Below are 27,226 nucleotides of genomic sequence, written 5' to 3'. Positions count from 1 at the left end.
AGCGCAAGTTGGAAGATAAACTTTGGACAACCTATTACACTATGCCCTCTGCAGTTAGACAACCCAAGATAATGTGTTAAAGTTTACTGGAGGTTTAAATTCCTGAGCTGATTAAAAGAAGAGTTACGACTATCAATCGGGTCTCAGAAATGTTGTGAATGCCGTTCCCGGAGTCTCTAGGCACCGTGCAGCGATGCGTTAGTTGCACCTTCCCCTCGCTTATCATTCTTCAGTCTTGCAGAGCAGCTCCGCCTTGAGTAGCTAAAATTACAGTTCGGCTTGAAGCCTGGGACCAGGGCGGGAAGACCCTGAATTTCGGGCCGACTCTGGGCTGCACCGCGGCCACGGAGAGGCGCGGCCCCCGCAAAACGGTGGTGGGCTCGGGATGCAGCGCGGTTTCGGGGAGATAATCCGGCTGCGTCGGCCAGCGGCGGGGGCAGAGAGGAGGCCGAGGCTCCCGTCGTCGCCGGGCCGGGTGGTCGGAGCCGGGCTGCACGGGGAGCCGGGGGGCAATGCGACCAAGGAGACGGCACCGTGTGCGGCCAGCGCGGGACCGTGGCCTTGCACGGGGACCTGACCCAGCGGGGCCGGCCGGCTGGGGAACACCACCGAGCTCCGCGCTCTCCGGACCCCCGAGGTTCCCAGTAGGGGCCCCTCAATTCCTCCTCCGTCCTGGGACCAGCTGGGAGCTCGAGCTCTCAGCAAACCACTGGCCAGGCGCGACCTGCAGCCCGCATTTCCCCCGCGGCCCCGCCCTCCAGCGCCCCGCGGTCGCCGCTGCACCCCCCCCCCCCCCCCGCAGCGCCCGCAGCCCCCGCCCCCGCCCCATCCTCTGTCCGCGGCCGGCGCCGCCCTCCGTCCCTCCCCTCCCCCTCCCCCCTTGGGGCGCCGACGCGCCCTGCTGCCACGTCTCACTGATGACATCACCGGGGCCGCTCGGGCTTAGCCAATCCGCTAGGGGGAGTCCGAGCGAAGTCCTAAGCCAGCGAGTCAGCGGGGCGGGGAGCAGGGAGGGGCAAGACGGGGGGGGGCGGTGAGCGAGTGGGGCATGGGGCGGGCGACAAGCGCTCGAGTGCGCCTGCGCCGGAGGCGCGGGGCTTGGCGGGAAGCTGAGTCGCGGCGGCCGCGCCGCCCCGTAGGCCTTCGGCGCCCGCCGCCGCGTTGGAACTCTCTTTCCCGGCGTGCCGCGCGGTGCGGCCGCCCTCCGGGCCGTGTAAAGACCCCTCGGTCTAAGGCTTTCCTATTTCCTGGTTCGCCGGCGGCCATTTTGGGTGGAAGCGATCGCTGAGTGGCGGCGGCTGCTGATTGTGTTCTAAGGGGACGGAGCAGGGGAAGACGTTTGCTCTCCCGGAACAGCCCGTTCTCGTTCCCGTCCCTCGATTACCCGTGGCGTCGAGAGTCGGGGCGGCGGCTGCGGCAGCAAGGGCGGCGGTGGCGGCGGCGGCGGCTGCAGTGACATGTCCAGCATGAATCCCGAATAGTGAGTGCAGGAGAGCACCGGTCGGCTGGGGCCGTGGGGCAGCCCGGAAAAGCCTAAGGGGGGGAGGCGAGGAGGGCTGAGGCAGAGGCGGGGGCCTCGGCCAGGGCGGGCGGACGGTGGTAGGGCCGGAGATGCCGGGAGCCGGGGCCCATTGTCTGACGGAAGAGGGATCGGCCCGGGGGGGGGGGGCGTCAGGGGGGCCGGGGGGGCCGACGGGGGGGCGCCCGGGCAGGTTGGAGGCCTTGAATGCCGGGCCAGGGCGGAGGAACAGTCTTCGGAGGGGGGGGTGGGGCGGTGGGAAGGGGTAGCTTCACGCCCAGGCAGTGACTTTGGAAGGAAGACTTGTTTTTAGGGTGGGAGGGCTGCCCTAGAGGGCCCTGTCGGGGCCGGCGCCCGCGCCCGCCGAGCTGTCAGAACCGTCGCGGTGGGAAGCCAGCCCCACTTGCAAATCTTGAGCTCGTTGGCTCCGTCCTTTCACCCCTCCCCGGCCAGGTTGCAGGTAACACGGATGCTTTTCAGGACTGCGTGGGATGGAGCGGGGAAATGAGTAGAAGGGGAGAACAGATTTTAAATTTTTAGTGGAGGGGGGGGTTTAGGTTATTTCCTGGAGTTTTTTTTGTTTTTGTTTTTTTTCCGAGAAGTCACGACGGGGCCCATTGCCTCCCTAAAAACCTAAGCATTTGTGAGATTTCCTTTTTTTCTTTTTTTTAGAGGGCACTGAAGTCATTTGGTCTTGTGTAAGGTCGAGGAAAAGAATAAAGAGAACTAAGACGTAGGAACGTTTTTTTCTTTTCTTTTTTCTGATACTATCAGATTAAAGGAAGACTGCTGTCAAATTGAAAGAGAGAACGAAGGGGCTCTCTATGTAATCCGTAGGTTTTGGATTACCTGCTTGAATACTCGAAGATAGGGAGTGAGGTTCCATGACGTGTCATGAAAAATTAATGCATTTCTTTTTCTTGCTCACTCAAGAAGTCCCCGCAGCATATGTGACACACCTGGCACCTTTCCTGGGAACTGGTGTTCACCTTCCTTGGGAAGACTTCGTTGGGTTCTCCTTCATGGCCCTTTAAATTCCTCCTTGGGTTTACCTATATAAATTAACGAATAATTGGCAGACATTTAATTGGTATTCCCCTTCAGCGTCAGAAGGCTTGGGGGGGGAGGAATTTTTTTTTTTAAAGGAAAAAATTGGTATTTTAAAAGCTGTGAATGTATTTGCAGCTTTGGTCATTTACTGCTAAACATTTCCCCTAAAGGTCCACCCATCAGTTTAGCTGACTGTCATGTGTGTGTCACATGGCTCTTGCAAAATGCATTCTGACTTCCAAGTTTTGTAATAACAGTGGTTTGAAGCAGAAATGTCCCCTTTTGCACTAAACAGAAGCCGTGGTATTTCACTAAAATTTTTATGTTCTTGCAGAAGTTGAGGCTGGTGTTCTCATGGTGCCACATTTGGCCACGGCGGCAGTTTTTAGTTTCTTTATCAAGGGCTCCGAGGACAAAGTGGGTTTTGCATAGTTAGGGAGAATGGAACTTGAGGTACCTAATCTGGTGGTTTTCCTGGCAACAATAAAGTACATGGATCTACCACTTTACGGAGACTTGTAAACCTCCTCTGTTCAGGGAGTTTCTTATATTTGCTAAGTATGTCAAGTAGCATAAGTAGATCTTTACGATTAGTTGGACAGAGCCATGACACATTAGCCTCTGAATTTGTTTCCCCTTTTGTAAAATAGGATAATAGGAGTCATTATTCGTATCAGGGTAGTTGTGAGATTTAAGTGCATGTAAAAGAAAACATAAGAGGACTCTAGGTGGTGTTATGTCATTACCATGTACGGCATCGTAATAGTGCTGGGATTTAGGAATACAATCCTTACCCTCAAGGAGTTTATAATGGAGTATAGAAAACCGTTATATATGTCAAATACCAGTAGATCTAGTTTGTTCCAAATTTACAGGATGGATAGGAGCAACAAGATTTCAAAGGAGGGTGAAGGATTGTGGTTGGCTAGTTGGTTTCAGGAAAATTTTATAGAAAAGAGAATCCTAAGAGAATTATTAACAGATTTAGAGAAGCACTAGGGAGTGAGGAGGATTTTTCAAGGGGGAAGAAGGAAGAATGGTTAATAAATGGCAGTGATAGTAATTCTTCAGTAAATACCGTGCCAAACATCCATTAAATTAATGACGTTAACAGAATCAAACCCAGAAATTATACTTTTTTGCCACCGAGTATATGCCAGTATCAGGTCTACTGTATTTGTATTCTAGACTAGTAACATAGGAGTTTGGAAAAACCTTTGGAAGAGCACTAGTGAGAGGAGGTGATGGGTATTTTATTAGAGGAGGTCACAAGGGCAACCAGCAGGCAGATTTTTAATAATGTGACTTCAGCAGGTTTTTTTTTTTTTGTCTTTAATGAAGTTTGTTACCATCAAAAAGTAATTAGTGGAAAATAGAAGAAAGAAGGAAAGAAATTCTTAGTTTAATTACTGAATACAAGTCCATTTACTTTTAATACCTTGTTCTAAACTTTAAAACCTTGTATTTTTTCTTAAATTAAAACTTTTAGTGGGTGAGTGCCTTTCATAATTCCATGATGTTGTCTTAATACCTAGCATTTATAGCTACATATATGTTAGGCATATTAAACATTATAATACATGTGTATTATATAGCATACACATTATATGTTGATGGGAAAGAGTAGTGTACTAGGTAGTGTTTATTTTTTTTATTTTTTATTTTTTTCTAGGTAGTGTTTAAAAGTGCAGTCTAAATGTTCCTTGGTTTTGGTTTATCATCTACTAGTTTATTCCTTTTAGAAACATTTAAAATCTGCTTCATGGGTGCTGCTGACTTTGGAAATGAAAGTGGGTTCTTGACAAGAGAAGAGGTTTGGTTCTCTAAGAAGGAACAGGATTTTAGATTTATTGGTCGACATAGGGTTACCTCTTGGTAGCTTTTTTATTGAATGCTTTTACTTTATGATCTTTAAATTGTAAGCTTGGTTTGGAAGTGAGGAGAATAAGAAATATATCAGTCAAAGATTAAATTTTAAGCTGTCCCTTTGATTACTTTCTGTGTTATGTGGCTAATACAGGAGAAATGATAACCCTGGATGAAACCCTTTATGGCAGAAATTAAGGGTAATGACTTGTTTGAATTTCAAGTACAAACAAAAAGAAAAAGCAACTGGAAGTGGATCTGAATAGTGGAAAAGGTAGATGGAAAAGATCAGAGCTTTTTTTTTCTGGAGAGCTGAAGACAGATTTTGATTTTATGAGCTAGGTATTGAAGCAGGCAGTGATTATTTCAGCACACTGGCTAGGAAATGCTTAACATTATTCTCATACCAGAAACATTTTTTCTAATCCATTAGCTTTTAGTGGATTTTTTAGTGTCAAGAAAATCATTTTGGCTACTTCATCTATAAGGAATGTGTTAATAAAGTATGTGTACCTACATGAATATACCAGTTTACAATAGGAGGGACTATAGTAGTCTGCTTGGATCAACTGTAGTTCTTTAATGCAGAAAAATTTTATAGTAAGTGCCTTGTTTTTATTTTTTAATATGGCTCTGGAGTGATGTTTAAGATCATAGCTCAAGATTTAATCAGTCTCTTAAACTTTGCTCTTCTGTCATAGCAGACTCCAGGAACATTTGACTTTTTTTTTTTTTTTTGCCGCCATTGTTTCGAATTAATCTGTCTTTTAACATAAGAGTTTGAATGTAAAAGCAACTTAATCAGTTTTTTTATCTGTCAGTATAATTTCATTAATGAGTATGTCCTAATTGGCTTTCATATAATTTTTATTTACAACTTTTTTCATTAGAAAAGAAGCGTAAATCAGTTAAAAGTAAGTTGCCTTTTTGTTGTTTTGATGACTTTTTGGTGGAGTTTGTAGTGGTTTGAAAAATTCAGAAAAGTTTAACAAAAATAATAATCAGTATTCTCACCATTCCCAATATGATTTCTTAATGTCTATAGAGAAGCAGCATACGTAATTCTTTAGGTAGTGTAAGTTTCTAGGAGCTGTATACAATCTCCACAGAATGAATCTTAAGAGTTTTGTATGAATAGATTTTATAAGATCATTGGAAGATAACGGAAATTTTGCATTACAAAATTTTTTTCATGATTAAGGTAAAATGAGAATTGTTGACTCTTTCTTACATATTCCAAATAAAATTTTTAAAGTTTAAAAAATAATGTTGAAGATGGAAGAGCTTCAGAATCAAATGTTCTCTTAACAACTCTCTGACTTTTAAGGAGAATTTTGCTTTATAAATAATTTTATTTCTTGGATATTTCAGTTTGTTTTTTTTTATTCTACAAGCAATCTTAGTAATTTTGGTACTAACATTCTTTTTTTTTTTTTGTACTAACATTCTGTTATGTTCATATCCTATTCGCAATCTTTTGTGTATGTGTGTTTTCTTGGCAACTTCTGACTATACATTTATGATAGTTTTACTATTTGCAGTTGTGATAGTTTTGTTTTTGATAATTAAGAATAGGGATCCCTGGGTGGCACAGCGGTTTGGCGCCTGCCTTTGGCCCGGGGCGCGATCCTGGAGACCCTGGATCGAATCCCACGTCGGGTTCCCTGCATGGAGCCTGCTTCTCCCTCTGCCTGTGTCTCTGCCTCTCTGTCTCTCTCTGTGTGACTAGCATGAATAAATAAATAAAATCTTTAAAAAAAAAAAAGATTCTTTTTGCTAATATTATCTACTTTTTCTTTAACATGAAAATATTTAAGGTCAAGTAAAATACTTTTTTAAGTTTTTGAGAATTTTTTTTAAGATTTGCTAAAAAATACTTGGGTTTTTAAGATGAAAATAAACCAAAATGAGTATAGGATGCCAGTGCATGAGGTATTTTAGATATATAGCTTAGCAGCTTACCACTGTAAATTCAACTTTAGATTTTTAGTAAGAAAAACTCTAGTTTTTTAGTAAAAAATGCCTGCTTTTTTTTTTTTTTTTAAATCTTATAGGGAGAGGGGAGTAGTCGGACTATTCTATTCCACTGTTTTCCTGTAGAAGGTGGAGCTGCTATTGCTTCTTTGATGTCTAGAATAGAATTTAGGGAAGAACACCCAGGTCTTGGCTTTTCTTTGGAACTGCTCTGTGAATGTTTCAGAATATAAGAGGGTAATGGTGGGGTGATATTTGAAAAAAAAAAAATAGTCTTGAGGAGCAAGGGAACAAGTGGTGGTATGTTGACTGACTTTAGTAATTAAAGAAATGGGGTACAAAGGAGAACTAGGAAATGAAGTTTTTCTTGCTAGTTTTGTGACTAGTTGGGTCATTTGGTCAGAACACTCTGTTTTATTAAATCCAAGATTGTGATAGTTTACTCTTCTGTTTGTGGATTCCTAATTCTGACAGGTCCTGTTACATGGAAGTGCCTTTGCTCACAAAGGGGACCATTCTTTGGAAACACCATTTTTTAATAGTAGCTACTATTTAATGAGTCCTTACTCTGTGTGCTAGCCACTTGGCATAAGATCTTTACACAGGGCATTTTATGTAGTCTGTGCTTCAAACTAGTGAGCTTTACAAATGAAATTGAATAAATTATGTAATTGAAATTTTCCAGGAACAGCAATGGATTCAACTTGTCTGAATGTATTTCTTATGAATAACAGTAGTACTTAAATGGAATTATTCTTTGTCTTTTCCACTCTGCCTATAGATCTTTCCCAACAACTTGATTGAGGGCAGTTACTCTTTTTTTTTTTTTTTTTTAAGTTTTTATTTTAACTCCAGTTAGTTAACAGTGTAATTAGTTTCAGGTCTACAATATGGTAATCCAACACTTCCATACATCACCACGTGCTCATCTCAAAAATTTACTCCTTAATACCAGTCACCTGTTTCATCCATCCCCCCACTTCCCTCCTCTCTGATAGCCATTAGTTTTCTGTAATTAAGAACTTGTTTCTTGATTTGTCTCTTTTATTTTTTCCCTTTGTTTCTTACATCTCACATATAATGAAATCATATGGTATTTTTCTCTGATTGACTTAGTTTGCTTAGCATTAACTCTTTAGCTCCATCCATGTTGTTGCAAATGCCAAAGGTTTTCTTTTTTTAATGGCTGAACAATATTACATTATATATAAACATATATATTTTACATCTTCTTTGGCCATTCGTCAGTCGATGACACTTAGGCTGGTTTCGGACCTTAGTTTTTGTAAATAATGCTGCTATAAATATAGGGGTGCATGTATCCCTTTGAACTAGTGTCTTGTATTCTTTGGGTATATAGGGAAATTATTCTTAACCCATTATGATCATGTACCCCTCGGAGCATTTGATGAACTCTGTGGACCTGCTCCCCTTGTGCATACATGCTCATAACATTTTGCGTAAAAGTGTATGTTGTTAATATTTTCTGAGCCTATTAATGGACCTTAAGTTAAAGAACCTTAAGAATGATTTAGGAGATTGAAAACAGAAAAGAATGTTTACTACTACTCTTGAAAACATGAAGACCTGAATATGACAGTTTATTTTTATTTAAGATTTTATTTATTTATGAGACACAGAGAGAGAGAGAGAGAGGCAGAGACACAGGCAGAGGGAAAAGCAGGCTCCATGCAGGGAGCCCGATGTGGGTCTCGATCCTGGGTCTCCAGGATCAGGCCCTGGACTGAAGGCGGCGCTAAACCGCTGGGCCACCCAGGCTGCCCTGAATATGACAGTTTAATTAATTAATTAATTAATCATTTTAAAAAGATTTATTTATTTATTTATTCACGACAGACAGAGAGAGAGAGAGAGAGGCAGAGACACAGGAGGAGGGAGAAGCAGGCTCCATGCTGGGAGCCCTACGCGGGACTTGATCCCGGGATTCCAGGATCGCGCCCTGGGCCACAGGCAGGCGCCAAACCGCTGAGCCACCCAGGGATCCCCTGACAGTTTAATTTAAAATCTGGTCCTGAACTACTAATTAGTTTTAAAATGTGAGATTTCTTTGGGCATATTTTATTTTGATGACCTGTTCTGTTCTCTTTTTTTTTAAATGCTACCTTTCTGTTAAGTTACTAATATATGATTGTTTCTAAGAGCCTTGAAATGAGGCATACTAATAAGTTCACAGAACATTAGCATTTAAGAACAATAGGTTATCTCTAGTATCTTTACTACCTCAGAATCTGTGTCTGTCTTTCATTCTCTGTCTCTCATGAATAAATAAATAAAATCTGGGGATCCCTGGGTGGCACAGCGGTTTGGTGCCTGCCTTTGGCCCAGGGCGCGATCCTGGAGACCAGGGATCGAATCCCACATCAGGCTCCCGGTGCATGGAGCCTGCTTCTCCCTCTGCCTCTCTCTCTCTCTCTCTCTCTGTGACTATCATAAATAAATAAAAATTAAAAAAAATTAAAAAAAAATAAATAAATAAAATCTTAAAAAAAAAAAAAAGAATCCATGTGGCTGTAGATAGGATAAATGCCTAGCCAAGTTTATTATAGTCTTAAGCATTTGATGAAACTTATAAGTTGAATAGCTAGGTTTACAAAAGGACATTTGAAGCAACTTTGTGCACACTGTGGATAATTATTTAGTGCTTTATTTGTAGATTGGTAGCTAATACTTGTTTTCATAAAGAGCAGTTGAGTTCATCACTTACTAAAGCTAATGAAGTCTGAGCTCTAAAATTTACCATGCTTTTTGAGCTAAGCTCAACTTATTCCCTACTAACACAGATGTTCTGAATTAATTTAGGCAGTGAATCACACTTTTCTTTATATTTGGTCAGGTCCTGTGTGCTAGTTCATAGATGATTTGATTCATTTCTCTAGGTTAACTTACTGATATTTTTATCATCTGAGTATAAAGTATATTATTGAAGGATGTCATATGATTAAAAAAAATAGCATTTGGAGTTATAACCCTGGGTTTAAGTTCAGACTGCCACTTACATCTGCAAGCTATTTATGCATTTTGAGCCTGTTTCTTTATCCATAAAATATGGTTAGTACCACCTCACTTCTGAGTCTCAACAGTAAACTGTACAGTACTATGAAGATGTTATTTGACATGTATATTCTAATAAAGAAGGTTAGAACATATGTAAATGGCAAGTAGTTTCAATTCTAAAGCTTTTTTTGCACATAATCACACAATTATGTCTGTTTTTTACCTTAACAATTTTTTCAGTACAGATTTTTAAAAATCTTCCCGTAAATGCATACATGTATGTGTGTGTATACACATGCATGTGCACGCACACACACACTTACAGAGTTAATTTAACCTTAGAAAAAAAAGCTCAGTAAAGAAAACATCCAGCCCTTTCTCTGTCACCAGGAAAGAGTATGCTAGAAGTTGGGAGGTTTTTTGTTTTTGTTGTTTTGATTATGAAACATGGACTCTGCTCCCACGTGCTTACTCATCCTCAAACAAATATAATGAATATCACAGTATTAGCACAAATTACATCTTGTGATAGATACTTTTAAAGAATAGGATGAAAAAATAAAGAATAGGATGGCTAAATAGCATGAAAGATTTAGAGAAAAGAGGTGTGATTTCTGTCATTAACAGAAAGTTTTACTTATGTTTGGCTTAGCTGGAGAGTGACAGAGCACTGAGGAGGATTCTCCAGAACCCTTGGTGTGCTAGTCATGGGATGTGGTCAACAACTAACAATTTGAGTTGTCGCCACCAGCCAGAAATTTTATGTATGTACATTATTTCCTCAATCCTCTGAAGAAACAGTGTCCCGTTATACAAATGGGGAAACAGAGGAAGAGAAGAGTTTAAATGGCTTGCCTAAGGGCATTCAGAGTAAGTAGCAGAATTGGAATTTTAACTCAAGGGCCTGTGATTTCACAGTTCTAGTATGCTGTTTCTAATTTACTATGTGTGGTTAACTCTAGGAATTTAAATTTTGAGCCAGTTAATTAGGCGACTAACATTTTTGTGGTCAGTTTGTTTTAAAATTCATGATTAGGTCTTTTTAGAAATGTTAAAGTTTTATGAAGTACATGTTATGAGCTACATATTATGGTCTTTGGTTTTCTCCACGTCTTGTGTTGGGTTGATATTTAAAGCTGCTTTAGGCTTGAAGTTAATTGTTGCATCCATTCTTGGTTTTTCTATCCTCATGACTATTGTTGAATATTTGGAGTCTTAGAAGTCATGGATGTCTTTTTGTGAGTAAAGCTAAAGAAGCAGAGAATTGCTTTTCTTTTGCTGGAGAGGGCACATTTGCTGCAGACCATGTTACTATTTTAAGTGTTACTAGACTTTCTGAGTTGTGACTAGTGTGATCATAGTACTTATAACTGTTAGTTGTGTAATTTTTAAACTTTTGCCTGAGATTCTACTGGTAAACTCCTGTGACATTTTGTCACCTATCATCTGAACAGAAGCTTTGGATAAATAGCTTCAAAGTAATGTCACAGCTCTTGAAGGTTTCCATCAAGTTACCTTGCAATTTGGAGAGGGAGGAGGAATAATAATAGCCACTTATTGTTGTGTGGTCCTGTAATGTGCCAGATACTGTGCTACAGGTTTTAGAGGCATTATTTCTAATTCTGACGAAAAGCCTAATTGGGTGGCAGAGGGTGCTAATAGAATCTCCCACAAATGAGGAAATTGAGGCGTGTGGTGAGGGAGTCCCTTGCCTCGAGACCTGACGGCTGGTATGCGATGGAGCCTGGATTCAAATACAGGTCTTTCCAGCTGTAAAACCCATGCAGGCTTTGAAAGGTAAAAGAGGTAGTGGATGATACACCTCCTCCTTGGAATAATTTTCAGCAAATACTTGTTTTATAGGTTGTAAGACCCATCTATCTACTTTCTTGTCCTCATGTATGACTTGGCACTTCCTTTAGCACTACCAAACTTCATTTTCATAATTCCAGCTTTGAATTTTTGGAACACTGTTCTAAATAGAGCTAAAATGGAATCTGGAAAACTAATTAATTGTCTCTAATTATGAAAGAAAAAATGTGTAGTATTAGGAGTAGATTATGGGGACAGTTTTTAAAAAATTGCTGAGCTATTTCCTTAAATTTGGAGGAACAACTCTTGTACTCTCAGATTCTTGATAATTGGTTCTTTGACTGTTTATTTTGACTAACAGACTGCTTTTGTCCATAGCTGAAGGTTTATTTTGTTTTTTATTTAGTTTAATCCTCAAAGTAATATGTGCTTTCTAAAAATCAACGTACAAATATGTGAAAGAACTAAAAGTTGTTACCGCTTCTCCAGCCTGATGGTCAATTTTGAATTGTTTTCTGTGGATCATACTTAAGATGAGTGAAGAAGACCAAGTAGGTTCAGACACAATTAAACTGTAGCCCAAGTTTTAATTAATCATTCCATACCCCAAAGTCTAATAGTGTATATAGTTTAATAGTGAATTAAAATATGTTTGGCCACTACGTCATAGTATCAGTCATAATTTTGTTTTAAATTTTATATGTAAGCTTAGTTTTAGGCTATTTTCAAGTTACGACATTTATAAAATGGCAAAATAACATGATTCCTATCATGCAAGTGAATTTGTTCCAGATGAAAAAACAAATTTACTTTCCCTGCTCTACCTACTTAGAAATCATTTGTGTTATGTCAGTTACTCTGGGCAAACTTGCAAAGATATTAAGTCTTTGAAAAAACCCTCTGATTAAAACTTATTCCTCTTGTCAACATTTTTTTGTTGTTGTTTTTTGGCTATAAGAGTATCATGGACTTGCTGCAGACTGCGAAAAAAGTATAAAAAAGAAAATATCAATTGTAATCCTAAAATTTAGACGTGTCCATTTTCCCCCACATTTTTTATGTTTGTGAAAATTTAAAACAATGTGAAATGGGTTATACTAAACAAAATATAATCTTTTCACAATGATAGTGTTTCACATAAACAGTCCTTTTAGAGGGTTTAGAATTCCCAGTAGCATTTTAGATTCCGACATAAGCAGATTCATCCCTTACTACATATTTTTTGTATGTAGTTTGGTAATTCCATGAGAAGGAAACCATTTTACCTAAGTAGAATTTTGAACCAAAGTTTATTTTCGTGATTTTTTAAAAGTGTAATGTTACATACTCTCACAATAGTCTTTTTTTTAAAGGTACAGGAAACTTTCTGTTAGTGCTTGCATGCAAAGATGGTAGAGGTATCAAGATTATGTTCAGATCTTAAATAATGGACATAAAGAATCTCCAATAATGCCAAAGTAGACCACGAATCGACTTATAGGAAAAACTGATAGCAAAACATTTTTCACTTGCTATTATCTTTGATGCTCCACCATCCAGTTGTTAAAGGCTGTTAATTTCCCTGAACTACCCGTCTAGCCTTAATCTGTGTCAGTTTTACCTTTCTTTGCTTTCTCACTGAATTATCTCTTTTTTAAAATTAAAATAATATCTGCTTGCGTTGCTATTAAGTTCAAGTAGCTCAAAAGAATTTTCTCTGATAATAAAAATACTTGTGGGCAGCCCAGGTGGCTCAGTGGCTTAGCGCTGCCTTCAGCCCAGGGCGTGATCCTGGGGTTCTGGGATCGAGTCCCACGTCGGGCTCCCTGCATGGAGCCTGCTTCTTCCTCTGCCTCTGCCTCTGTCTCTGCCTCTCTCTCTCTCTCTCTCTCTCATGAATAAGTAAAATCTTTTAAAAAAATAAATAAAAAAAATACTCGTGCCTCAGAAGCAGGTATTAAGTTTTTATTTATGTTGATTTAACTTGAGAAAACACAAAGAAACACGATGTCTCTCTTAGGTTTAAAAACTCTTTTCAAAAAGATTGTGGTTTTGTACCCATTTCACTAATGTCTTCATACTTAGTGGGTTTTTTTTTTAACTTTTTATTTTGAAATGAATTTAGATTTATAGAAGAGTTGTAAAAATAGTACAGAGAATTCCTATGTCCCCTTTACCTAGCTTCCTCTAATATTAACATTTTTCATACTAAGGTACATTTAAGAAATTAACATTGGAGTGTTATTAACTAAACTATAGACTTTTATTACCAATTTCTTGAGTTTTTCTGTTACTGTTTGTTTTCTGTTGCAGAATCTAGTCCAGGATACCATGTCATATTTAGTTGTTCTGTGTTAGCTTCCTTCAGTCTGTGAGTTTCAGAGTGTCCTGTTTTTCATGATCTTGTCACTTTCCAAAGAGTACTATTACGTATTTTCTCAAAATGTCCTTCAATTTGGATTTGTATGAGTTTTCTCATAATTGGACTGGGGTTCTGGACTTTGGGGGAAGATACTGTAAAGGTGAAGCACTCTACTCATCACGTCATCTTAGAGGGTACATGATATCAACATGATCTTTTCCTGGTGATACTCACCTTAATCAGTTAAGGTGGTGTCTGTCAAGTTTCTACTTTGTAAAGTTACTGTATTTCCCTTTCCATACTCTTAGCAGTTATTAAGAGCCCATACTCAGCAAAAACGGAATTAAGTTCATCCTCTAGAGGGAGGAGTATTCAAAGAATCTGTGGGTATATGTTAAAGCTGCCACAGTAATATTTGGGGGTGGGACATACTTTGAGGCCATGTAAATATCTTGTTTCTCCTTGAAGTTTCATTCACAAATTTTAGCATTCACCAGTGGATTTTGCCTGTAGCAGTTATTACTGTGGTGATCTATTGATGAGTTTCTACCTCTGAATTCCTTCAACACATACTATTTGGACTCTTGTAAGTAAGGAAGATTAGTCTCTTATCCCACTTTTCTATTTAATAATTGATAACCAGTATGAACTCATAGATTTTATTTTATTCTTTGGCTTATAACCCCATATTCATGGTTGCTTATTTTGTGGCTCAAGTTATTCTCCTTTTGGCCAGCGAGAGAACTTTCTTTCAGGTTGGCTCCTGTGTCCTTTTGACATCATGGCCCCATCCATTTTTCCCCCTAGTTTTTTTGCCCAAAATGTTAATCAAGGTTGGCTGTAGATCATCTTTAGTAGTGTTTTACAATGAAAGAGACCTGATTAAAAATGCAAAATTAGGGATCCCTGGCTGGCTCAGCGGTTTAGTGCCTGCCTTTGGCCCAGGGCGTGACCTGGGATCGAGTCCCACATCGGGCTCCCTGCACGGAGCCTGCTTCTCCCTCTGCCGTGTCTCTACCTGTCCTTCTTTCTCTGTCTCCCATGAATAAATAAATCTTTAAAAAAAATGCAAAATTAAAATGTTCTTTAATGTCTTGGCATGTGCTATGTAAAAGTACAATGCTAGATTTTGGATACACAGAATAATAATTCAGTTTATAGACAAGGTATGTCAGACATAAGAGTAGGGAAAAATAAACTCTAGACTACTTACAAGGAGAAAATATTCAGTGTCTAAATATTTAGACATGAAAAAAACTAGAGGAAGTTCTGATTTGAGAACATTGAATAGGGTTTGCTAGAAAATCTAAAGTGGAAGAGTGATTACTAACAGTTGTAACTCTATAGATTCCTGAACTAGAATAATACGGTTTTTTCACTCAAGTCAAATTATATTGTAGACTGAAAATCCAAATTCTTGGGGAATGAAGAAAAAATAGGTGTAAAGTCTTACCGGTTGCTAAATTATTCTTTCTCTATACCAGAATTCTCACCTGTGTGCTCTATTTTTAGATTTGCATATTTTTGTCAATATTTTTACTGTGTTCTGTTTCATAAATTATAGAGAAATGTTTTTAAGCAGTCTCAAATCTCTGAATTCTCTTGAACATTTGGAAATTAATAATTTAGAGATAAGCTACTACAGTAGTAGGTGATTTTATTACCATTTTTTTTAGTTGTAGGTAATTTTAAATGCCCCAATGCAAATAACATGCTATTAATTGCACTCTCCAGGTATGTGTATTCAATTTTGATTTTGTTTGCCATTCTCTTCCGTTTCTCTGGTCATGTAGTAAAGCTGATGGTTTGGAAGAGAACAAAAGTAGTCTTTAGCAATAATTATTTCTTTGCAGAGAAGACTGCTCAACTGTTCATATTATTTATAGTAGCTGTTAACCTTAAATTATCAGAAACTCTCATCAATTAAATGAAGAATATGGTAATTGGAAAAGTTGATTTTTGGAAAATTGATTACTAATTTCATTTAACCATAATATAATTTGTAACACACTTAGGAAGCATTCTTGTTGTGTGTTGACATAAACAGCATTTGATCTTACCACATCTCAAGTCTAAAATATTTTAATACAGGTTTTCAGAAGTTAAATGATCCTTTTTTTTTTTTTTTTTTTTTTAATGGGGAGAATTCCACTTAGATGCAAGATTCCACTTTCCACTTAGGAAAGGGTTGTAAAAGCCCCTTCTTTGGAGTATTGCTATGAAATACTGAAATACTGATCTGGTCTTGGAATTTGAAAGAAAGATTTATGTTTCATTGGCAAGAACAGTGGAAAGTTAACTCCCTGTATTCTAATAGTGCAGAGGAGTTGGATTTATCTAGCGTAAGTCTCTTGGGCTCTCCAGGAGTACACATGACTTATATGTTCTTTCATTCCTTCCTTGGAAGTAGAAGTTCATTGATCTCAAGAGACCATGGGTGGCATTGCTTATATCTTAACTTTACATAATTCTGTCATGTCCAGTGATTCATAAAAAGGGTTTCTGCTGTTGGTTGCAGTTTTGGCTTCTGAAGCCATTTATGGGCCTTTCAGAAGTCCTCGGATGAGCTATTATTCTTGGCTATATTTTTGTTGTAGAACTTACAGTGCAGTATGCTTTTTATTAATATAATCTTCTTTTTCTTTTTGCAGTGATTATTTATTCAAGTTACTTCTGATTGGCGACTCTGGGGTTGGAAAGTCTTGCCTCCTTCTTAGGTTTGCAGTAAGTTGAAATTGAAATGCCTTTAAAGAAATTAATGCCGTGTGTGTTTTCTAGGTAGACAAAGGATTAAACAATTTTATTCAGATTAAAGTAGTTCTTCCAGAATTTATATGTTTAAAAGCCTCCAAGCATATATTCCCAGTGATATCTTAGACTCTTAAAGTAGAAGAAATGCTTTTGCTTTTAAAAGAAATTCAGCAAAGCATGATTATTAAACTTAGAATGTCTAATACTCTTGGTAGAGTTCAAATAGTTGACCTGTGTTCAAGTGACTTTTTTTTTTTTTTTGTGTTCAAGTGACTTGATGAAAAAATGAATTTTCAACTAAAATTTTAGTCGAATTAAAGACAAAGGGCCTGGTACTAACTTTTTTTTGACAATGGCATAGTGTTCTATATGCTGCACTTTACGAATAGGTATATAACTTTGAACCTACTGAATAGAATCCACAGTCCCCTTCATAGTCTTTATCAACTGCCTTCAAATTTAGCATGTTTTCCTTCTCACTGTCTAGGTCATTGGTTCTCAGAGTATGGACCAAAGACCCTTGGGGATCATCAAGACTTTCTCAGAGGGTCCATGAGATTAAAACTTTTATCCTAATAATACTAAGCCATTAGTATTTACTAAGTAAGTACTTACTTAGTACTAAGACAAAAGACATTTGCCTTTTTCACTGTGTTGACATTTGCTCTGATGATGCAAATGCTGTGGTGGGTAAAATTGCTGGTGCCTCATCACCACAATAAGGCAGTGCTAAGTGCTGAACTGTATTCATAGTCATAGTATTTACCTGTATTTGTGGGGTGGGTGGTGGGGAGGTGGATTTTCATTTAAGAGTGTCTGATGAGAACAGTAAAAATGATTAATTTTTAAAAATCTTGATCCTTGAGGTTTTTTTTTTTCAATGTTGTGTGTGGAAAAAAAAATGAGGAGTACATTGTACTGCAGACTGAAGTATGTTAGTTGGTTGTCTTGAGGAAGATTAAAGCACTTGTATAGGTGTTTGAGTTGTGAGCTGAAATAGCTGTTTTTTTTCCTTTTTTTTTTTTTTTTTGTTTCTTTTGTTTTACTTGAAAGAATGGACAAACTGGTAATGTAGAATTTGGTGGTATTGCACAGACATTTCCTCAAATGAACTGAGACTATCTTTGAAGGAAAATATCTGATAGCATTTGCTGTAATGAAACTCAAGCTTTCAAGGGAAAATTAGAAGTTTAGAAAACTTAAAATTCATCACTGTGAGTTTGATAGCATGCCAGATACTGTGACTTTTCTGATGAGTGACTATATTAATATCATTTAAAAATATATAATTTCATTATATGTAACAGTGAAACCAAGGAACTACTAGAATAAAACATAGGTGGCTCTTTTTATTCCCCCCCATAGGTGGCTCTTTAATCGTGTATGAAAATATTTTCTAACATGGAAACATATCAGGAAAGAAAGGGTTTTTAAATTTGATTGCATTAAAATTAATGTCACATCCATAAAAATGTTAGGAAACACGATACTAGCAAAAATACATATTATGAGGAAGGGATGATAGTCTCAATATATAAGAAAAGGATGTTTGTCCTAATGGAGGTATGGGCAAACACTACACAAACAGGCAGTTCACAAAAGAAGTACAAATTGACAATAAATATGAAAATTTCAGTTTTATTTGAAATCACAGACTTTAAAATTAGGTAGTACTTAATTTTTATTAAATTGGTAAATAGTAAAATCAGGAATCATCCCTAATATTAAATCAGCAGTGCTAGGTTATGTTGGAAGAAATTGGCATCTCTCGATGAACATAGTTACAGCCTGAGGTGTCTGTGTCTGAGAAAATCCTCTCTAGGATGCTTTTTGATGTAAGTCTCAGGTGTTCAGTACTGCCTACCTGCACAGTAGAATTGCCCAGGAAGCATTTAAGAAATACTGATTCCGGGCCCCTAGAATAGAGATGAGTTGCAGAGGGTATAATAAAGAAATGTACAAGCTGCAGGAGCACAGAGGAAAGAATCTCTGTTAGCCAAGGAGTTCAAGAACATTTGGACAGTCGGTAGTACCTGAGCTAAGCATCGAAGAATGAATAAGAATTGTGACCCAGGAGCTGGGGATTAGGAGGTACGCAGAAAGAGATGTTGAAAACTTGGGCAGAAGGAAGAGCATGTGCAGTGGTGCAGTGGCATGCAAGTAAGGCACATTAGGGACCTAGAAGAACTCTGACAAAGCATTTATAATAAGTACTTACAACAAAGTACCTGTTGTGGGAGTGCTAAGTGAATGCACTCATTCTCCATCCACTTTCTGTAGTACCTGATACTTATTAGACATTCAGTTAAAAAGAAGATTTGAAAAAAATGAATGCCTAGTAATGGTGACCCAGCATTTTGTCACATTGCATTTTGTGCTTTAAAAATATCCTTTTACCCAGTGATTCTGCATGTGCATAGCTACCTCTGGCCACCTGGGACTCTTTCTCATCACATTTTACAGTTTTCTTAAGAGATCGTTTTTGTTTTAATTTCATGTATACATTACATTCATTATTACTGAGACTTGCCCACATTGATTTCTTTTCTTTTCTTTTTTCTCTTTTCTTTTTTCTCTTTTCTTTTCTTTTCTTTTCTTTTCTTTTTCTTTTCTTTCTTTTCTTCTCTTCTCTTCTCTTCTTTTTTTTTCTTTTCTTTTTTCTTTTCTCCTTTCTTTCTTTCTTTCTTTCTTTCTTTCTTTCTTTCTTTCTTTCTTTCTTTCTTTCTTTCTTTCTTTCTTTCTTTCTTTCTTTCTTCCTTCCTTCCTTCCTTCCTTCCTTCCTTCCTTCCTTCCTTCCTTCCTTCCTTCCTTTCTTCCTTTCTTCCTTTCTTCCTTTCCTCCCCTTCCCCTTCCCCTTCCTTCTTTCTTCTCTTTCTTTTTGGAGTGTTACAATGCAAATCCCAAATGTGTCATTTTATTCCTATGTACTTTATTATGCACTTCTAAAAACGACATTTTTGGAGTGCCTGCCTGGCTTAATTGGTGGAGCATGCAACTCTTGATCTTGGGGTTGTGAGTTCGTGCCTCACATTGCAGGTGATTACTTAAAATCTTTTAAAAAATGTAAAAAACTGGTCATTTTCTTATAAAATAGTGCGATTGTCAGCTTACAAAATAAATTTCACTGTCGCAGAAGTATGGTATCATAGTTGGTTTCAATCAGGATTCAGGCATGGTCTGTACATTCTATTTGGTTGTTTGCTGCTTAAATCTTAGAGTTTTTCCAACCTCCTTTTTTATTTTATGTATTTTTCGTGTCTTTTACTTTTCACAGAACTTGGGCAGTTGTTATATATATTATCCAACATTTTAGATTTGTCACTTTGTTTCTTTGTGGCTACTTTAAACTTATTCCTTTATCCCTTGTGTTACACAGTATTTGGAAGCCCCAGAACTGTGATATTCCTATAGTAGCTACTAGCCTCATGTGGCTATTTAAATTTAATTAAATTTGAATAAAATTTAAAATTCAGTTCCTTATTCTCACTAGCTAGTGGTTACTGTATTGACCAGCACAGATTATAGAACCTTTCTATCATCAAAGCCCTGTTAGACAGGGCTGCTCTTAATAGATTTAGGCCCATCTTCGTTAGCAGAGTACTTGGTAGGTGTTGCTTTGTGCTTGCATCTTTAAGATTATTCAGTGGGTTTAGGTGGTGATAGCCTCATTTCTCTATTCACATATCTTTTTGAAAAACATTTTCACTTAAAAGTTTTGTTTCCGTTCTGAATAACAGATACTTGAGAAAAACAGGTGCAATTTTAAAAGTTTGGGTTTAAACATTGTTCACACAAAAACTTATGCACAGATGTTCATAGCAGCATTATTCATAGTAGCCAAGAAGTGGAAACAACCCGAATGTCCATCAGCTGACGGATGTATCACAAAATGTTGTCTGTCCACACAATGAACTTATTCAGTCATAAAAAGGAACGAAGTGCTGATACATGCTGTAACATGAATGAACCTTGGAAACTTTATGCTGAATGAAAAGCCAAACACAAAAGGCCACATACATGATTGTATTCACATGAAATGTCCAGAATATACAAAGCCATAGGGACATAAAGTGTATTAATAGTGGTTTCTGGGATTAAAGGGGAGATGAGGAAATGGGGAGCGATTGCTACTAACAGTGTTTCTTTTTAGGGTGATAACAATGTTTTGCAATTAAATAATGGTTATGGTTGCACAACTTTGGGAACATACTAAAAACCACTGAGTTGTGTACTTTAAAAAAGTGAATTTTATGGTATATGCATTATATCTTGATATTTAAAAGTCATAGCTAGGAAATAAAATTGACTTCTAAAAAAACTGGAAGAGAATGACATGATCATTTCTTTGTGGTGAATACGTTGGATGGAGGGTCAGAGGAGCAGGAGTTTTGATTAGGCGATTAGAAAGATCATTTGTAATCAATGAAAATATGAGACCTCTTTTGATATGTATGTAAAGAATTTGCCTAGAGAGGTTTGGTAAAATTAGAGGACAGTTCTTTAGAAAATCCTAAGAAGAAACTACTATTAAACAATGTATTGTAATCTGAACATGAACTGAGTACTAGAGTGGGATAAAGTAGCTGTTCTCAACATGTTATGGTTTATAAGCTTTTTCAGCTTCGTAGATAAAAGTTGACATGTTTTCTTATTTCCTCTGTTGAACATTAATTTTATTTGTTGACCTTTTTTCCCTTCAGGATGATACATATACAGAAAGCTACATCAGCACAATTGGTGTGGATTTCAAAATAAGAACTATAGAGTTAGATGGGAAAACAATCAAGCTTCAAATAGTAAGTCATTTTTAGACTAGAATTTGTTTTTGGAAATTATTTTGGTAAATTTAGAATGTAGTATTTGTCATTTTTTAACATGCTAAAATTTAAAGGATCGTAAGAATCACGCACCTATGATAGAATGGTAGAATAAGATTTAGACTTAAAATGATTTCTCAAAAAAAAAAAGATTTCTCTAAGATTGCCTTCCTCATTGAATTTGCTTTTCATAAAGCAAAGAAATACATGTTGTTAAGTCAAACTTGGTCCTAGTTCTTGTGCTTTTACCAGCAGCGTTGGGAGGTGTTGGGGTAAGGGTCTCAGTTGAAATATGTCTTAATAGTGAAAGTAGATTAAGCATTTTCTGGTGTCTAACTGTGCCGAATACTGCGAAACATTAAAAGGAACCTTAGGAGAGGATTTTCATATGTGGACAGTTGAAGAGTTTTATTTAGTTCTTTTGTATTTATTAGATTGTATGTACCAACTCTGTAGAAAGAATTTTATTGAAGAGGAACTACCATGTTTTAGAGCTCAGAAAATTAATGCCAAGGGATTTAATAACTTGTCCACAGTTACTGGGAGAACCAAGTGACTTACAGCTTTCTTCAGTATTTTATGTCCCTGTGCCATCCTAGCCCCCTTATGGGTTCCTTCCGTCCCCAACCCCAAATTAAAAATAGGCAATTGTAGTTCAGTTGTATCACCTTTGTATGGGTTTAGGCACTACAGTATGGACATACCAGTGGTCTTTAAAAACACTAATTTCTTAGTATCTTTTGGTGTTGACTCTTCATATGAGGTAACATAGAAAACCAGTGACTGCTAGGAGTTCTGGATTTAAGTCGGAAAACTTGGATATGTTGTCTTCACTCTGGTATTTACTAGTGAAAGAGTCATGTGTTTAACTTACTTCAGCCTTTTTCCTGGGACTCCATTTCTTATCTCTAAAATGACCATGATGATACTTGATTTACTAACTTAAAAGGTAGTTGTGAGAACCAAATTTAGTAGCTCTGTATGTGCACACAATGATGTATGTGAAAGCCCATCGTAAACTTTTGGGCATTATATAAATGCTACTGGTCGTGTGACATACCCAAATAAATGGATGTTTGACAGGTTTTTTTTTTAGTTGCTCCCTTTTCTCATCTGCCTTTGATAAGAAAAAAGAAGGTACATTACAAAAGAACTGTGGACTTCAATACAAGTGAACATACTTGATACTATAAATTAGGACTTGCAAGGATAGAGTTATCAAAAATAGCTTTTTTTCTTTGAACTAGTGAGATTAGGTGCCATATTGATTTTTCCTGTTATATGTAGATTGCCAACTGTATACTTGGTGTATCACAAATACTTTTGCAAAAAAAGATGTACTCAGCTGTCTAATCATTAATGTGAAATGATTATGTGTGATCATTGAGCTCATAAGATTTGAGTGTATGTTTGTGAAACATCCATTTATTATTACTTCCCTGTGGCTGGAGGGCATCTTACAGGTCAGATACTCAGTCTTCCTTTCATCTTCAATGGGGGTTTCCTTTTGCTAGCTGGTGCCTTTTTTTGAACACTTCTGGGAAGTTCACCATTTTTCAAAGCAGTTCCATTTATAAATAATTTTTTTAAAAGATTTTATTTATTCATGAGAGGCACAGAGAGAGAGGCAGAGACACAGGCAGAGGGAGAAGCAGGCTCCATGCAGGAAGCCTGATGTGGGACTCGATCCCAGGTCTTCAGGATCAGGCCCTGGGTCGAAGGCGGCGCTGAACTGCTGAGGGTTGTCCCCCGCCCCACCTTTTTTTTTTTTTCTTTTAATAAATAACTTTTGATTGTTAATTCTTTATATTGAGCTGAAGCCAGTTTCCTTTAATTTCTCATATTCTTCTGCCTTTTGGCACTGCCTAAACACAATTAATTCAATTTTGATTGGCAGCCTGCCTTTTAGATTGATCTTACCACAACTTTCTACCCCTGAAGTCAGTCATTCCTTTCTGGAAGCATGTTTCCAGAGCCTGTTACAGTTCGAGTCACTCTTGCACATTGTATGAATGCCTTTTATTAAAATGTGATTCCTCAAATCAAATATGAGATAGAGTCCAGCCAGTGTGAACTACATGTGGCAAATTTTCTTTTGATTTGGACTTTGAATTTTTTTTCTCCTCCTTTGCACTTCAGGATTCATGCCCTTTTCTCAAAATCCATTCAGATATGAAGTTGTAGAGATAGATGAAGGAAACAGGGCCCCATAGGAGGAGATTCCATTTTAGTGGGAAAGACAAATGTGGGAAAATCAGTTACCCTGTGATTATGAGGGGTAAGGAGAATTAGATACAAAGGGTGATCAGTTAGAGAGGAAGGTACTGTTAGGATGAAAAGTCACAGGAGTTTTCAGAGCGGAGAGGAGACATCAGACAGCTTACTCTTTGGATGCCTCTGCTTAGCTACAATTATTTATGTTAACATTTGTTCAGAAACAATTTCTTCCTTTTCTTGTCTAACGTTCTCTTTGTGAAAAGGGTTGGTGGGTGGAAGAAAGGGAACCCCTATTTTATAGAGCAGCTTCTATAATCAGGCTAGGCATTTTGCAAACATTAGTTCATTTAAACCCCGTTAGCAGCTCAATAAGGTGAGTGATACCTAGGATCTGTAGATGAGCAAAGTGTTAGGTGACTCTCCCTAGTGTTAAATAACCAGGAATGTAGGTTTGATGTTTTGAAGTCAGGTTGCCTTGACTCCAAAGCTCATGCTGCTTCACGGATATCCTGAAAGACTTTGAGGCTCCTCACTTATACAGTAGATCTTAATAGTCTTCTGCGCTCTCAACCTTAGTACTTTGGACAGAAAAGGTAATCAAGCTGTGGTGACTTGTTTTTGTTTGTTTGCTTTAGATTAACAGTTGTTAACATTTTACCTTATTCGCTTCATTCTTTTTTTTCCTGGAGCATGCTAAATTATGGACATTATGCTTTACTCCAAAAATACTCTAGAATGCATCTGTTTTACTGTGTAACCACCATTTTCACATCTAACAAAATTGACACTATTGTCATAATATTCTCTAATATCCAGTCTGTATTTGGATGTCCCCCCGGATTGCAACTTGTTTTTAACACCCCTAAGTGGGCTGGGTCTTTAAAAACAAAAAAAAAAAAAAAAAGATTTCACGGAGTGTTCCTGAACCTTTAGTTCTGCCATTTAAGATGTTAGTGGAGATCAGTGTCAAGTTCATAGGTATATTACAAAACCTTACAGTTCTTACCTTTGAAGGCTGTTGGGGTGCCTGGCTGGGTCAGTGGACTCTTGATCTCAGGGTTATGAGTTTGAGCCCCATGTTGGGTGTGAAGATTGCTTAAAAATAAAATTTTTAATAATTTTTAAAAAGGCTGTTACGTCTTAATCTCCACTTAGGCATTGAATCCATTTTTTTGTTTTGTTTTGTTTTGTTATTGGTAACCATTAAATAACCACTGTGCTATTTATTTCCCCATCAGTCAAGCTGTTATATTTTACCAGTAACTTTTAGTGGGGTAGGTAGCTATTCTAATTACTAAAGTATTTTAAGAAGAGGTCATTGAGTAGGAGTAATTGCTCTTCTTAAAACCAAGCCTTAACAATTGAGTTTGCCTCTTGATGTTTTTAACAATGTTTTTTAAACCCAGAATTTTAGTGTAACAACGTAAGCATTTCTTTTCATTGCTTAAGCCTACATGGTTGAAGTGTGGTAAATGGCTCTTAAAATTAGTTTTATAAAGGTGTAAGGAGTCCTCTTCTTTAAATTGTTTTTCCTCGGATTGAGATAGTATCTTCCTGAGATGGTTGAAATGCTGTCTTGACTAGTAGGTACCAGATTTGGGTCCTTTCAGTGCCTGTGCCAGCAAGTGGAAGTATAGAGTGTTAGCGAGGTGTTAGGAAAGCTGCCGGCCTAATAAGTCAGCCTGTCTCTGCATTCATACTGAATGCCTTGCTTAATGCTAAGGGCTCTAGGGCATATGAAAGGTATGATCCATTTTCTGAGCCTTCAGGTATTTGCTAATAACCATTAGTGGTTTAGTAGTGTGAGCACTGAGTGTCATGTTTCCATGTCAAATGTTGATAATCTCCAAAACTATGTAAATTAAACTGTTCTCCCTCTTCCTTCCCTTTCCTCCAACTCTTACTTAATGGAATTTTTTGGATTTCTTGATTGTTTTTAACAGTGGGACACAGCAGGCCAAGAAAGATTTCGAACAATCACCTCCAGTTATTACAGAGGAGCCCATGGCATCATAGTTGTGTATGACGTGACAGATCAGGTAAGTTCCGGGGGTACGTTTTGTTAGTGACAAAGTAGGAAGTTTAAAGCAGGTACATTGATATTTTTCTCCCCTCCATTATTTGAATATCCAACCAAAATTTTACATTATTTTCCTTTAATAGAAAATTTAGTAATTGGCTTTACATTTGCTTTCAAGGGACTCTGCTTATATTTATTATCAACTAAATCTTTTGATCATTTCAGCAAGAGTTCATAGGGAACTGTGGATTGTTTAGTGTGTACTGTGTTCTTGGTGTTAAGTATTAGCAGGAATTTGCTAGACCTCTTAGAGTTGTCAAAAGTGAGATTAGAGGTCTCTGTGTGTGGAGGATATGGGTCCGAAATAGGATGAGCTGGAGGAAGATTTTTAAGAGGACAATGAGGGGGCACCTGGGTGGCTCAGTCTGTGGAGTGGCCAACTCTTGGTTTCAGCTCAGGCTCAAGTTGTGATCTCGGGGTCACAGCTCAAGCCCCAAATCAGGCTCCATGCTCAGCAGGGAGTCTGCTGCTTCTTTCTCTCTGCCCCATCCTCCCGTTTGAGCAGCTCTTTTGCTCTAAAAGAAATAATCTTGGGGCAGCCCCAGTGGCTCAGCGGTTTAGTGCCACCTTTGGCCCAGGGCCTGATCCTGGAGACCCAGGATCGAGTCCTGCATCGGGCTCCCTGCATGGGGCCTGCTTCTCCCTCTGCCTGTGTCTTTGTTTCTCTCATGAATAAATAAATAAAATCTTTAAAAAATAAAATAATCTTTAGATGCTCATTGTTCCCCTCCCTCCCCCTTTTAAAAAAAAAATTTTCCCCTCCCCCCTTTTAAAAGATAAGCTGTTGAAAGAACATAGGGGATATAGAGGTAGTGTGAAGATGGTGGTCTAGGGGCCATGAATGTTCTTTTGATAAGAAAACTTCAGGGTCCTTTTTTTCTTATCAAATAATGAAAGGTAAACTTTGACTATTTAAATACATTTTTCTTGGGGCAGATGTTAAATCTCACTGCTACTGTGAAATCATAGCTAATTAAGAGATAGCTAGAATCCTAGACTTTAGTGCCATTAGAAGTATTGGGTCACTGATGTCAATAGAAGAAATGATGCTAATTTTAAAAATCTCAAGTCATTACCATGATATTATGAAGTATGAAAATTTTCCTCCCCTCAATAGGTCTGTGAAAAAGAAAAACATCTTTCTTTACCTTGGACCCATTTATTTAATATCTTTTGATATCTCTAGTATTATCATGTAGGTAGGCACTCTAGTATATGAACCAGCGTTTTATCAAATTTCAAAAACCAGGTTTTTATAGGTGCATTTAAATTGCATATTCCAAAACAGCTAGATTTGACTGAGCTGTAGTTTAATGATGAACTGGTATGTTCTCTTTCTTAAGCATTCAAATTCTAATCTCTTTTTCATGCAGGTACGGTTAGTCATTTTAGTATGTCACTTCACTTTCTTCCCAGCACAGCTCAAATTGTCTCACTAGTCTCTTCTTAGGCCAGGAAAGACCTTTTACTTGCTTGTTTAGAGCTGTTGTGTCCAGAGCTATGATCATTCTTAAAAATGTCTGTTTTCTTAGGAGTCCTTCAATAATGTTAAACAGTGGCTGCAGGAAATAGACCGTTATGCCAGTGAAAACGTCAACAAGTTGTTGGTAGGGAACAAATGCGATCTGACCACAAAGAAAGTAGTAGACTACACAACAGCAAAGGTATGTTTCAAGTTTGATTTTCAGCCAGAATTTGAAGGTGTTCAGTTTGAATTGTGTGTGGGTGTGGAGTCACACGACAGCCATAGCCACCTACATATGTGCACTGGATCACGCAGATAG

The 27,226-nt window shown here is 38.0% G+C and overlaps 1 protein-coding gene across 1 annotated transcript in view; it reads left to right on the top strand.

Moving 5' to 3' along the window:
• The first annotated feature begins 1,140 nt into the window (after nt 1-1,140).
• Nucleotides 1,141-27,226, top strand: part of RAB1A (RAB1A, member RAS oncogene family) — a 28,057-nt gene continuing 1,971 nt past the window's right edge. The window contains exons 1-5 of the mRNA XM_025469501.3: nt 1,141-1,480; nt 16,229-16,301; nt 21,029-21,124; nt 25,306-25,401; nt 26,975-27,106. Of these exons, the coding sequence (XP_025325286.1) occupies nt 1,458-1,480; nt 16,229-16,301; nt 21,029-21,124; nt 25,306-25,401; nt 26,975-27,106 (420 nt within the window). The 5' untranslated portion in view covers nt 1,141-1,457. The remainder of the gene's footprint in view (nt 1,481-16,228; nt 16,302-21,028; nt 21,125-25,305; nt 25,402-26,974; nt 27,107-27,226) is intronic.

This window comes from Canis lupus, chromosome 10 (assembly GCF_003254725.2).
Source record: "Canis lupus dingo isolate Sandy chromosome 10, ASM325472v2, whole genome shotgun sequence".
Taxonomy (NCBI): Eukaryota; Metazoa; Chordata; class Mammalia; order Carnivora; family Canidae; genus Canis; species Canis lupus.
The sequence above is the reverse complement of the archived record's forward strand: the minus strand, read 5'-3'. Positions and strand labels throughout refer to the sequence as shown.